The sequence below is a fragment of the Oncorhynchus tshawytscha genome, linkage group LG23, assembly GCF_018296145.1.
Source record: "Oncorhynchus tshawytscha isolate Ot180627B linkage group LG23, Otsh_v2.0, whole genome shotgun sequence".
NCBI classification, from domain to species: domain Eukaryota; kingdom Metazoa; phylum Chordata; class Actinopteri; order Salmoniformes; family Salmonidae; genus Oncorhynchus; species Oncorhynchus tshawytscha.
In genome coordinates, this window is record NC_056451.1 from 3,707,677 (window position 1) to 3,721,931 (window position 14,255).

A 14,255-nucleotide genomic window follows, 5' to 3' on the forward strand; every position below is an offset into this window, starting at 1 on the left:
TTTTGGTAACGTAGTTTATATCTAGTACAAATGTAAACTATCAGGTACATAAATCAATAAGACACTAGTTTCAACAAAAGAGAGAAAGGTTTTCCATGTCTTATAAAATAGGTTTGTGCGTCCACTTAGTGTTTATTTCTCAGTTCTGACTAGTCCTGAGGTAAATTACAATTTTATTCTAACTCTGTAGTTGTTCAATCTCCTCTCCTGGCCGTACCTGATCGTACAGGTTTCAGGCAGCTCTAATAAGACATTCCTTTGAACTTGTCAGTGCACTGGGCTTGGAATACCACAGGTGGGTGTTGTGTCAGATGGATACAGGTACCGGCACTGATTTGAGCACTTACTGTGTATGCTGTTATTATTATGTTATTAGACTCACTAATATACGTTCAGGTGGAGAGGGTGCTGTCTGAGGCACCTGGGTGGTATAGAATTGGGAAAGATGGGTTTGTTTACTTATCCTTTCATAGGCTACACTCCTGCTACCCCGGTGCAGCAGGGTAGCCTAGTGGTTAGAGCGTTGGACTAGTAACCAAAAGGTTGCAAGTTCATATCCCCGAGCTGACAAGGTACAAACCCTATTGTTCTGCCCCTGAACAGACAGTTTACCCACTGTTCCTAGGCCATCATTGAAAATAAACTTTTATTCTTAATTGACTTGCCTAGTTAAATAAAGGTTAAAAATATATATATAGGAGTCCTTTTCTTAGGGAGCCCTGGACTAGAGGAGTGACTAGATGAGTTCTCAGTCCTTCTGTTAGTATTACAATGGCCTCGGAGCTGCTTTAGTCACTGTTGAAGCATACAGTTACATGTAGACATGAATATGAGAGTGGATGAGTGGAGACATGTCTGTGGTCTCTCAAAGTTTAGGCGGAGGCCTAAAAAGTCACAGAGACAGCCACATTATCTGTAAATAATAGTGTTTTCAAGCACATAACATGTAATGAAAGCAGCACCCTGCACATCCCCAGGGAGTCTGAATGAATTATGAGAGCGACTGAAAGAGGGACATGTGATGAGGGAAATCTGGGTAAATACCCAGCAAGGTGTGGCACTAAAGGAAGGAAGAAAGAGAGGCCCACAGGGCAGGTTCAATCAAAGCTGTGCGTGTACCTGCAAAGTTGAGCTACACCCTGCTCTCTCTAACAGAGAGCGAGAGAGAGAGAACACTTTTTAAGCTGTGAGTGTCACCTAAGGCAGTCTACTAGCTGATTTTCATAAGGAGAGAGGTGTGTCACTGTAACACTCCTACTCAAACGGCAAACACCGCAGAGTTACTTTTTGCACAGCCTACAGTCGGCACTTTTTTAAAACACTTATTTGGACGATTGAATGTTGCTGTCACCCTGGGAACTAAGGACCTTACATTGGACTGGTGAAAGTTACAGTTGATATCGGGGGAGCTGTTTTGGACAGACAGGGCTGAGGTTGGGAGGTCAGGTCAGGAGGGGATGACAGCAGTTAGTCTCCTAGTGGTACCGAGATGTTTCTTGTCTCAAGGAGAGGTTTGAGCACTCGTTGTAACCTCAACATGATGATTGTGTCTTTTTGAAGACGTCAGTGCTTGGGTGGGATTAAACCTGCACATTCTGCCGACTTGGACCCAGCTGTCTCCTGAGAAAACGCCAAACCATCACAAGGAAGCTGGTTAAAATGATTGGAGCAGCAAGCCTTTTGGAATTGGAAGCTCACTGTTAAGTGCAACGTTTTTCACTTGCCACTGGAAGAGTACGAAACATCTAGCCAGCTAGCTCTCCGTTTTGGGGAGACTACAACTCCCAGAAGGCACCATGATGTCGAATCTGAAGAGGAAACTGTCCTTGAAGTCCAGGAAGAGGACTGGCAGGTCGTCCAGCAGGGTCACGGGCTTGGTCAGCTCATTGGAAGACCGTGTGGTCATGCAGTGTGACGATATCCTCTCAGAAGGCTCCTCCTGCGACTCAGGCCAGGGCTCCCACAGCTCAGTGGCCCACTCCAGCTGCGACTCCCACTCAGGGGACCATGAGCTGGGCCAGGGGACAGGGCTGGGACATGACTGGAGCCCTCGCAGCCTCCAGGGAGGGGAGGGGAGGCTGGTCAGCCCCAGTAGGGTAGAAGGGAGGCCCCCCAGGCCACGGAAGCAGCTCTCTCTTAGGGAGGTGCGGTGCCTGGAATCAGACCCAAGCCCTGGGGACTACTACGCTATCCGCTCCAACTATCACGTCAAATCGCTGTACGGATCTGCTCTAAGCTTCTCTCTTCTTTGTCTTGGGCTTTACTTTCAGAGTATATCAGAATAATGTGAGCGTATTGTAAAGAGAGAATGAGTATACTGTGCCATAAAATATAGAATGAGCTCTAAACGGTGACATTTTTACTTAATGGATGCAATACTAAATGAATTAGAGAGGGATTTTTTGTTACCGATTTTTTTGTTGTTTTTGTTAAATGTTATGTTTCAATTGGTTAAGATTTGAATTTGAGTAACAGCATGATTTGAATGTTTCCTTTATGGGTATTTTCTGTTCACTTACTATCCTCTCCGTGGTGCAGATGAGTGTAACGGGGAGCGAGTGTAGGTGTTTATCTAATTTGAAATATGTCTGCCCTGGTTGTCTGCTGCAGCCCCATGTAACATTCCGTTCATATATAAATGCCAAGCACCTCAGGGGAGGCAGGTGTTCACTGCAGATTTATGACATACAGACGTGCCATTTAAAAAACATTTTTTTAGGACAAGTGATATGTAGGTATGAATTATCAGTATCTGCCCGGCCAGTCCTTATACCCTCCTCAACTGCCTACACTGCCTTTACACCAATCGTGACCGATGTCCCATGGTTCTGTCTCCTCAGGCCTAGACTCATTGACATGAGTAAGGTGTACCGCCAGACCAACGTGCAGAACCTGGAGTACGCCTTCAACGTGGCAGAGACAGACCTGGGCGTGACACGCCTGTTGGATCCAGAGGGTAAGACCGCACAGAGATCCTCCAGTACATGTGACGATGGCTGACCTCCGCACCAGGGGTGGAATCACAAGTGCACACTGTATCAAAATGTTTCGCAACGGAAAACGTTTTCTTCCAACGCAAACAATAGTTTCTATTCGGCAAATTCCCTCCCCATTTTCGTGGTTTGCTTCTGTTTTGTTCCTAGCGAATGCACCGCAAGTTCTCTGCCCACGTACCACCTAGCTTTGTACTTTTGATATTTAACGGAAGAAGAGTCAGGGGTGAGAGACTCCAGATGGAACACGAAGAGCTTGGAAATATAATATATACCCCCCCCCCCTTCTCCAAATCCACCATGAACATGATCTAAGTGTATAACTAATGTTTACAATCATCTTCACATACCAAATAATGACTGGGTACACCGAACTTTTTGTTATACAATGAACCTCAAAGTACTTAATTCCATTTTTGGTATTTGCAGAGTCTCCTCTTTTGCTGTGAAAAAAAAAATCTATAAACACACAATTATTTTCCCAGATGTTGACGTGCCGCACCCTGATGAGAAGTCCATCATCACCTACGTGTCGTCCCTGTATGATGCCATGCCCCGGGATGTCCAGGATGGAATCCAGGCTAACGTGAGTGTATTTCTGACCACCGCTGATCTCTGATCACTTCAATTCTTTTTTACAAGATTGTCCCTAAACCTGATATACTCACAAACTGGACATATCTTATGTCCGAGACTCAGATTGATACATTCAAAAAGGGGCACGCTAAGCCACTGTTATTGCATTCAATCCTACTTTCAATGAGGGTGAATTCCGAGGACCCCCCCCGGATTACACAGGCTTGTGACAGTCAGTCAGAACATGTCATTTGTTTTGTTTAAAACGCTGACGTCCAGAGTCACTTCAGTTTGGAACCACAGAGGAAATCCTGTGATCGTTAATGGAGCTGCAGGAAATTAGCAACCTTCTGTGTTTACCTCAAAGAACCTTCTACCCAATAAACACCCTCTCACACCACAGCATGATCCCAGCACACAGAAGAGCCATGTTGGAAAAGCAAAATGGTGTATTGCCAAAACAGATTTTTAGTGTGCCATTTGTTCTCCAATGATAACTAAACATATAATGAAAGTGAGTATAGGAGGGAACCTTTGTTTATTGCACATAAACATACTTTCTCTCTCTCTCTCTGTTGACACCTAATTGAGTGAGGGTGGTGTGTGAGCAGGCGAGTTATCATGGCTCTCCAGGAGAAGGCTCTTGCTGTCTGTCGTTAAACCCTGTTATTGTCTGCTGTTTTCTGCTGTGTCTGTGTTACAGGAGCTGGAGCTGCGCTGGACGGAGTACTATGAGCTGGTCACTATCATTCGACAGTGGATAAGCCACCATGTCGTTATCTTCGGCGAGAGGAGGTTCCCAGGCAGCTATGAGGAGATAGAGGTGAGTCTCCTTACCTGGACAGTTACTAGTAGCGCTGTTGTCAGTGGGATTGGAATGCTACTTGCTGCTGGTCATATAAAGTACGATTACTAGATATATGTATACTGGAGCTTGGATACTGAACATACTGTATGTGTTTCTGTGTCTATATATTGGGGTCTGTAGCTAAGGCATTTTCTTTAATTGCTGTGTATTATGTTTATTACATTTCTCCACACACACACCTTCATTTGTTTTCGGTTACCATAAGCCTATTCAGAGATGCCTTACATGATCAAATCGTTCTGGAGATTCGTTTCTCTGAGCTCTTACTGATATGTATGCGCACGTGCATCAACAGAAGCCACGCACCCCTGAGACGCGTGGCCGTTAAAATAGTTAAGCCATTATGACCCAGCGGGTAGCTCTGCCGTTCGATACCACATCATACGGAGCACTTACAGCGTGTGTCCAGCCTAGAGATTGCGGGCATCGTGTGACATCTGGGTGGATGGCGCCGGAGCTGAGGAAAGCAGACCCGAAGGCAAACATTATTCTACCTCAATCTCAGTGGAATCTTCCGTACTGCCCCTCCCCATTCCCTGGCTAGCTCGGAGTCGTAAAACGTTTGCGTGACTGCAACTTCCTCTGTGGAGACGAAAAGGGACTGTCAGATAAAGGCTCGGTCAGCTAAGTTCTCCTATTGGATAATGTATATAACATTCACGAACCTATCAGTTGCTGTAATCCGTTTACAAATCTTGTACAGTACATACACAGGAATTGTACAGTAAAACAGAGGAGGACTCCCTTCTGTGTCAAATTTCCTTTATCAACTCGAACACCTATTATAATGGTCCCACCTCCTTTTCATCCGATGTAATGGCATGATCAGAATGAGCGGTACAAGGCTGGGTATATTGTGCTTCAAGGTAGTCTAGATCCAGGATCTCTTTTCCTAGAAAATGGTTCCCAAAATACAGGCATAAGCAGTATCTCGAGAAGTCTCCTTCAGAAATGTTCTCCTTCATTCTGTCTCTCTTTCAGATCCTGTGGCGTCAGTTCTTGAAGTTCAAAGAGACAGAACTGCCTGCAAAGGAGGCCGACAAGCACCGTTCCAAACTCATCTACCAGTCCTTTGAGGTTAGCCATGCACAGAGCTTCTATTCTATTATTTTCTATTCTGTTTACATTCTAGTCTATTCAATGAATTCTATTCTATTGTATTCAATTGTACTCGACTCTATTGGATCCCATTCCATTATACTCTAGTCAGTTTTTTGACAGATTGATATAGATAGATAACACTTATTATTTTACACCAACCCCTCTACAGAGTGCAGTGCATGCTGGTCAGGTCAAGGTCCCTCCAGGCTACCATCCCATTGATGTGGAGAAGGAATGGGGCCGTCTTCACGTGTCCATCCTAGAGAGAGAACGACTGCTCAGGATAGAGTTTGAGAGGTGAGTGAGTAAAGCTGTGTGGTGATTATCAATGTCTGGCCATATTCTTCCACGAATTCCACGATTCCATCAATCCTCATCTGGATCTACACTGAACAAAAAATATAAACGCAACATGTAAAGTCTTGGTGCCATGTTTCATGAGCTGAAATAAAATATCCCAGAAATGTTCTATATGCACACAAAGTGTATTTATCTCAAATGTGCACAAATGAGTTTATATCCCTGTTAGTGGGGATGCCAAGATAACCCATCCACCTGACAGGTGTGGTATATTACGAATCTGATTAAGCGCCATGATCATTACACAGGTGCACCTTGTGCTGGGGACAATAAAATGGCACTCTAAAATGTGCAGTTTTGTCACAATCTCAATACCACAGATGTCTAAAGTTTTGAGGGAGTGTTCAATTGGTATGCTGACTTCATGAATTAATGAATGTTGCCAGAGAATTTAATGTTCCTTTCTTTATCATAAGCCGCCTCCAACGTAATTTTAGAGAATTTGGCAGTGCGTCCTACCGGCCTCACAACCGCACGTGTATGGCGCCGTGTGGGCGAGCGGTTTTCTGATTTCAACGTTGTGAACAGAGTGCCCCATGGGGGTGTTGGGGTTATGGTGTGGGCAGGCATAAGCTGCGGACGACGAACACAATTGCATTTTAGCGATGGCAGTTTGAATGCACAAAAATATCATGACGAGATCCTAAGCCCCTTTGTAAGGTCCATTTTTTTTAAAGGTATCTGTGTGACCAACTGATGCGTATCTGTACTCCCAGTCATGTGAAATCCATAGATTAGGGCCTAATGGATTTATTATTTCAATTGACTGATTTCCTCATATGAACTGTAACTCAGTAAAATCAATTCAACTGTTGCTTGTTGCGTTTATATTTTTGTTTAGTATATATCTACTCTCTTCAAGTGACCTTGTTAGTTTCTGCCTGTTTTGTTAGAAAATAATCGGTCTTCATGTTACAAAATGGGAAGAAATATGTTATTGTTCGACACAATACCGGTCATTGATTCGTTGGTCTGTGTGAGAGAATCCTGGATAACTAACTCCATTAGTCGATTAAACCCAGTTTTCCTTGGTTGCACTGCTCTGGGGCCTTGTTTAGGCTGGTTTGTCGACAGTCAGTTCCTCTGGAACAGTAATGCCATTGGCACGCCCGAGGTTTGCTATCTATGATGCCATAGGGGATCGGACACTGTCCTGCCTGATTTCTCTAAGCTCTTCGGGGATGACTTCATGCGTCCTTGAGTTAGATGGACGTTTCCACTAGTTTCTTTGATTTAAGTAGCACCACAGAGCGTCGATTTAGAATACCAGACCGTTGATGAGTGCAACTTACTTACAGCGGATGATTCATGATTCATATAAAAACCACAGAAAGTGACGGATGGATTCTTCTCGAGACAATTCTATCGGACCATTTCCTTGTTAGTTACATGTGCCGTTTAAACCGCTGCAAGAACAACATCTGAAGCTAAGTAACGCACGGTAATTATATTACCCATCTCCCCTATTTCGGAGTCTCCGTATCCAGATGTTGTGATTGAATCATGTTTTCCCTCTGCAATGAAGGGATTGCAAAGAAAGACATCCTCTGTTCACAGGGGCCAAGTCTTGTACAGAGCGATTTTTATTTTTTTTAGAAAATGCATTCTCGTAACTTAATCAGATCTGATTACCTGTCAGAAGACATCAAATACCAATATTATCAATATCATAAGGCTGGATGGCTGGAGTGGTGTTGTGTTGCAAGTCGTCTTGAAATGGGCTGGTCCACTGTCATGAGACAGCTTTGTTTGCCGGGTCCACGTTCAGTATAATGGGCAGTTCTCGTTTGCTAGTTTCAACTAAGTTCATCAGACTGGGCTGTGCTCTATCTGGGCAGCCTTATTCATGAACTGGGGTGAGGAATGGCTGAACAAGCGCAGCAGACATTTGTTGTCCCTGCCAAGACGGGAGAGAATTCCCATGACGCGACGGGGCTGTGTTAAGAAGAGCCACCTCTCTACCTGGGACTTTAGAAGGGAGAGCATAGGGTCAAGAGTATGGCATTTGTGACGGACCCTTGTAGAGTAGAGTACCTGCTGCATTCAAAGAGGCTGTAAGTGTCTTGTTCTGGACTTTCAGTGATTGTGCTGTTGTGGGTAATTGTGTTACTATGTTATGACGGTTTTAGCTGTGGCCACGCAAGGAATATGTTACATTTGATACTTGATACATAAAACATTTTTGTTTGTTTGTTTTTCTATTGATTCGTTCACTTTTAGCATTGTACAGAAGTGAAATTCTATACCAGGTCAGTGTTTTGTCCAGATCGGTGTTAATGCTCCTCTTCTGGGGCGGCAGGTAGCCTAGTGGTTAGACTTGTACTAAGCGTTGGACTTGTAACCGAAACGGTTGCAAGATCGAATTTCCGAGCTGACAAAGTAAAAATCTGTCATTCTGCCCCTGAACAAGGCAGTTAACCTACTGTTCCTAGGCCGTCATTGAAAATAAGAAATGGTTCTTAACTGACTTGCCTAGTTAAATAAAGGTAAAATGATCTTCCCTCAGGCTGGAGAGACTACAGAGGATTGTCAGTAAAGTCCAGATGGAGTCAGGTGTGTGTGAGGAGCAGCTCAACCAGCTGGAGACCCTGCTGCAGACGGTGAGTCTTGGACTGTACAGTGAGGAGGCTGGGACTGAGGCTGGGACTGGGACAAACTAAGGACAACCATTGTCCTCAATTATGTAAAGTTGCTATAGGCCAGTGATTTTCTAACTGGAGTCATATGCTCCAGTTAGAAAATCATTAGCTGTCTGTTTACTACCTCATTCAAAACCAATGTGTCCAGTCATCCTCTCCTGTCATACAACAGCATGAGGTGGGCTGGATAAGTACAGTCTCACAGAACAAAAGGAAGATCTGAACTATCTCCAACAACTTTGACAAGCCATGAAATCCTCCAAGTGGAGGAAGCATTACTTGTCTGTCAACCATAGAAACCCTTTACCTTCTGTCTCTCGAAAGCTCATAGGTTAATGACATTAATATTGGTATGCCCTCCTCCCTCTAGGACATCCGTCTCCTGAGTGCAGGGAAGCCGGCTCAGCACACTGCCGAGATGGAGCGGGACCTAGACAAGGCAGACGGAATGATCCGCCTGCTCTTCAACGACGTGCAGCTGCTCAAAGATGGACGCCACCTGCAGGCCGAGCAGATGTACCGCAGGTGTGTTGGCCGTGTCAGTTTCTCACAAAATGGATAATAAAGTATCTATTTTCTATTTGATTCTATTCTATTATATACGCTGATCGATTACAACGATTTGCTTTGTGAGGATAGAAACCATTTTCTCTAAATGATAAATGATATCCCCTCCCCCTCTAGTCATGATTGAAACCTAAACTTGTTGTGTAACCATAGTCGTGCAACCGAAGAAAATGTGTTACAGGACAGAACACTTCCCTGTCGAATAAATGCGTGTCGTTCCCACAGGGTATACCGCCTTCACGAGCGTCTTGTGAACCTGCGCACCGATTATAACCTGCGCCTCAAGTCGCAGATGATCCAGACCATCCAGCAGCCCTCCACCAGGGCGCGTCCTGAGATGGACGAGGTGACCCTGCGCTACGCCCAGGACCTGCTGACCTGGGTGGAGGAGAGTCAGAGGCGGATTGACGAGGCCGAGTGGGGCTCGGACCTGCCCACCGTGGAGTCTCAGCTGGGCAGCCACCGGGGCCTGCACCAGACCGTGGAGGACTTCCGCGCCAAGATCGAACGGGCCAAGGCTGACGAGGTACTAGACCTTAAGGGGGCAAAGGTGAAATATGTTTTAGTGGGGCGTTATAATAACTTTGTTTCATAGACTCTCCGTATATTTCCATATCTTTTGTATTTGATCTGAGGGAATGGAGACATTGCATACGTTCGTTACCAACCTCAAGTGCTAGATCCTCTCTATCTGACTGTGACATTACATTGATGTTGCCTGTGTGTCCCTTGTGTCCCTCAGAGCCAGCTATCCCCAGTCAGTAAGGGGACATACAGTCAATACCTGGGCAAACTGGACCTTCAGTATGCCAAGCTGCTGGTAAGATCTTTATTCAGAAGCATTCTTTTGGGTTAAATGTCATATTTTTGGGTGAAGATGCTGTTATGGTCAACTACCACCCGGATTGGTAATAATTGTATTCTCATAAATGTACACATACAGTTTGTCATTTAATCTGTATCTTCCCTCTTTCTCCCAGAACTCTTCCAAGTCTCGTCTGCGTAACCTGGACTCGCTCTATGTGTTCGTCAGCGCGGCAACCAAGGAGCTGATGTGGCTCAACGACAAAGAGGAGGAGGAGGTCAACTACGACTGGAGCGATCGCAACACCAACATGACAGCCAAGAAAGACAACTACTCGGTAGGTCTAACCGCTCACCCAGAAACCATATACATAACTTGACAAATATATCAGAAATGCTGTTAAGACAGCCTGGTTGGTCAAATGCACATTTTCTGAAGCATAGAAAAAGATTGAATAGATCATACAGTATTTCCAAACTCTGGAGTAGTGTTCATCTGAATGTAAGCCTGTTGATAGCTCATTGATAGCTCATCTTCATTCGGAAGGGTCTAATGCGTGAGCTGGAGCTGAGAGAGAAAAAGGTCAACGACATCCAGGCCACAGGAGACAAGATGCTAAAGGAGGGCCACCCCGGCAAGAAGACAGTGGAGGTGAGCACAGCACTACCCCCTAGTGGTCTCCATGTGCAATAACAGGGTAAACCTGGATGCATGCATTAGTACACAGAACCGCATACCGTAGTAGATTGTTTTGCAACTGAAAACAAGCATGTCTTATTGGACAAGTTCATGTAGTCCCTCCGTGTTTCAGTCTGTTTTACCCCACTTGGTGCCTAATGAACACGACCCTGTTTTGCCCAACTCTTGATGTCCCCCTTTAATTTCCAGGCCTTCACAGCAGCCCTGCAGACTCAGTGGAGCTGGATCCTACAGCTGTGTTGTTGCATCGAGGCTCACCTTAAAGAGAACACAGCGTACTACCAGGTTTGGATGCTCAGAATAATTTTCAAATGAAAGAATGGCTCATAAACCTGCATGGCTCCATGAGTAATAGTTCCAAACACAATTGTTGATGTTCTCATTGATTGTTCAAACACACATGCCCTTATCCACTTGTGCTTTTTCGCAGTTCTTCTCGGATGTGAAAGAGGCTGAGGAGAGGATGAAGAAGATGCAGGAGATGATGAAGAAGAAGTACAGCTGTGATCGCTCCACTACGGCCACGCGACTAGAGGACCTGCTGCAGGATGCTATGGTGGGTAGCCTACGACACAGTTGGACTGTGTATGGATGCTTGTGCTCACATAAAATGTGAGGTCACCTAGCTCTGGGACCCATATTCATAAATCGTAAGAGTAGGACTGCTGATCTAGAATCAGGTCTGCTTTTTATATATAATGAATGGAAAGGGGTTATATGATCCTAGATCAGTACTCTTACTCTGTGATACTTCATGAATATGGGCCCTCGTCATAGGCACAACTTTAGTCGCTCAAATGCAGAGAAAGCAAACCAGGAAACCCTTATCTTTTTGTTCCATCTTTTTCGGGAGATTTTGAAGTATTTCCCTTCTTTGCCAGGAGGAGAAGGAGCAGCTGAATGAGTTTAAGACTCACGTGGCCGGCCTGAACAAGAGAGCCAAGACCATAATCCAGCTGAAGCCCCGTAACCCCACCAAGTCCATCAAGGGTAAACTGCCCATCCAGGCCGTGTGTGACTTCAAACAGATGGAGGTAAGCATATCATCTTTATCATCACCTTTTGAAGGTATCTGGTGCAGGAATAACGCTCTACCTATGTAGAGGAGGTAGAGACTTTCTTTTCATTTGTTTGTTTCGTTCATCACTCGTTTTCTTCCCCCATTCATTAATTCTTCCTGGTTTATTCATTCATTCTTACTGGTCTTGCCATCCACCATCCATCTATCCATGGACTGTAACGTCTCATATACTCTGTCTCTCTGTGCAGATCACTGTCCATAAGGGTGAGGAGTGTGCTCTCATCAACAACTCCCCACAGCCCAACAAGTGGAAGGTCCTTAACCGCTCAGGCATTGAGGCGGTGGTGCCTTCAGTCTGCTTCCTGGTTCCACCTGTCAACAAGGAGGCTATGGACAGTGTGTCCAGGTGAGACTCTTACATCAATACACAGTGCTCTCCATCTATGGATCACGCAGAGCCCGTTTTTTGTTTGTTTTTTTGCCACGTCCCATATCTGTCTGCGCTGTCTTCCCTGACAATGACCATAGGAGTTGGCAAGATGATACAAACAGATCTGGGACCAGGCTGGTTTTTCGTAACCTAGCCATGAACAAACTCCGGTGCCCTAGTTATATTTGTTTTACAGTACAGTAACACTTCCTTCTGTCTCCTTCCCCAGTCTGGACTCTGGTCACCAGTCGATGCTGATCCTTTGGCAGAGAATGCATGTGGACATGAAGAGCATGCTTTCCTGGCAGTACCTGACGAGAGACATCACACAGATACGTAACTGGAACATCACCATGGTAAACACTAGTCATCTGTGTTTTTGTATAAACCAACATTTTAGAAAGATATATAGTAATTAGAATAGTTTGACATTAGTTAACTGTTTGACGTTTAGACGTGTACTCTTTTAAGTTAAACGCGATCCTCACAGACAGTCAATCAAGGGAGTCGAGTGGTCACCCTGTTTGTGTTACTGTAAGTGTGCTGAATTGAATGGGGAGATTTCCCATACCATTGTTACTTTACGGTGAGGTTGAGTCTCGAGCTCTGTTATTTATAGAGCAGACCATGTAGACATGGACAAGTGTTTGATTGAGTTAGAAAACCTCATGGGTTTTGGAAATGGAATTATCGTCGGGGAAAGTTCTGATACTGCTACGACAGTAAGGAGCCGTGTCTACCAAAGCGTGTGTATTACATGACAAACAAACTAAAAGCCTTGATTGTGTTGTAGATTTGATTTTATAAAATGTAACCGCCTAAAACAGCTTGTGATACAAGCAGGGTACATGGACAGAATGGCAGGGACAAATTGACCGGTAATTCTGATAGATTCCTCTCTCAAGGAGGTTTTGAAAGATGACCATGCCTTAGATGGACTATTTACTTACTCATCTCCTTATTCTACCTCTCCCTCTTTTTCCCCTGCTCTCCTACCTCTTCTTCTCTCTCTGTCTTCCCTCTCCTTCTCTCCTTTTCATCCTATTTCTTCCCTCTCTCCTCCCCTCCCTCTCTCTCACTCTCTTCTTTCTCTTTCTCTTTCTCCCTCTCCCCCTCTCTTCCCTCTATAGTTTAAGACCATGAAGGTGGAGGAGTACAGGCTGATTATGAGGAACCTGGAGCTTCACTATCAGGACTTCATGCGTGACAGTCAGGATTCTCAGCTGTTTGGTCCACACGACCGCATGCAGATCGAGGGCGACTACTCTAAGACCACACAGTACTACGACAACCTTCTGCGCTCTGTGGAGAAAGGTCAGTTCCACCTACATGCTCATGAACAAACACAACAAACCTCTGGATCCCTTTATTTTACAGCCTGGTACTTACCTGGCGTTTGCATGGTATTAACTAAGAAACTAATGGGGTATTAGTGGGTACTTCCTGGTTTGGTGACTTCCTGGTTTGACAAATAATGAATGTGTAATTACCTAATGAACAGCAGGCTGCAAAATAAAGTTTTGATCTCAGTAAGGGTGGCATCTACCCTCCTTCTCTGAGTACCACCAGCAAACAGTCTTTTATACAGTGGATGTGTGTAGTCCGGGGTGAAAGGCGTGTTACTGTACACCGGTTCAGCAACATTGGGTAACTGTCAAATTCACCTTTCAGGACCAGTGGTTAAAACCAAAGGTGAGTGTGTCACGCTAGGCTATAGCTCACACAGGCAACAGTGAACCCGCCAGGCTCTTGAACTATGGATGGTTGGGGCATTCAAGAATGAACGATTTGTTGTTTTCGTCACTCCACCCCCGTCAACTTACAGTGTTCACATTGACAGCAATTTCGCTAGCTCTTACAGCTTTTGAGTGAGTGCATGATATCTTTTGTCTTTTTTTTTGTACATTTCCTGTTTCCAATGTGGCTTTGTTTTTTTTGTTTTTTTTGTCATGCAATATCGTGCTTCAGACAGCACATTCAGGTAGAGGTCAAGCTGTGTTTTGCTGTGTGTGTAGAGATACCACTGCACAGTGTAGTCGCCTGCATAGAGGATCATTCGGAATGAAATGTGCTTTGTTTGAATGCGTATCGAGCTGTGTGTGACACACTACATGTGAAAACATGCATGTCTGATCATGAACCATATGAATGCACTGCACAAAGGTGTGTGTGTGTGTGTGTTGGGGGGGGGGTATA

At 44.8% G+C, this 14,255-nt stretch overlaps 1 protein-coding gene across 17 annotated transcripts in view; it reads left to right on the forward strand.

Moving 5' to 3' along the window:
• The window catches only part of LOC112223137 (plectin), a 182,224-nt gene that overhangs the window by 148,812 nt on the left and 19,157 nt on the right, over positions 1-14,255 (forward strand). For 13 of the 17 annotated variants that reach the window (XM_042304453.1, XM_042304455.1, XM_042304456.1 and 10 more), the window contains 18 exons: positions 2,841-2,956; positions 3,479-3,579; positions 4,273-4,392; positions 5,419-5,514; positions 5,708-5,835; positions 8,405-8,498; positions 8,908-9,062; positions 9,330-9,630; positions 9,847-9,924; positions 10,085-10,246; positions 10,456-10,560; positions 10,798-10,893; positions 11,039-11,164; positions 11,490-11,642; positions 11,878-12,035; positions 12,289-12,415; positions 13,190-13,373; positions 13,731-13,751. In XM_042304453.1, the coding sequence (XP_042160387.1) occupies positions 2,841-2,956; positions 3,479-3,579; positions 4,273-4,392; positions 5,419-5,514; positions 5,708-5,835; positions 8,405-8,498; positions 8,908-9,062; positions 9,330-9,630; positions 9,847-9,924; positions 10,085-10,246; positions 10,456-10,560; positions 10,798-10,893; positions 11,039-11,164; positions 11,490-11,642; positions 11,878-12,035; positions 12,289-12,415; positions 13,190-13,373; positions 13,731-13,751 (2,321 nt within the window). The remainder of the gene's footprint in view (positions 1-2,840; positions 2,957-3,478; positions 3,580-4,272; positions 4,393-5,418; positions 5,515-5,707; positions 5,836-8,404; positions 8,499-8,907; positions 9,063-9,329; positions 9,631-9,846; positions 9,925-10,084; positions 10,247-10,455; positions 10,561-10,797; positions 10,894-11,038; positions 11,165-11,489; positions 11,643-11,877; positions 12,036-12,288; positions 12,416-13,189; positions 13,374-13,730; positions 13,752-14,255) is intronic. The other 4 variants (XM_024386140.2, XM_042304451.1, XM_042304452.1 and 1 more) reach the window with 1 other exon arrangement.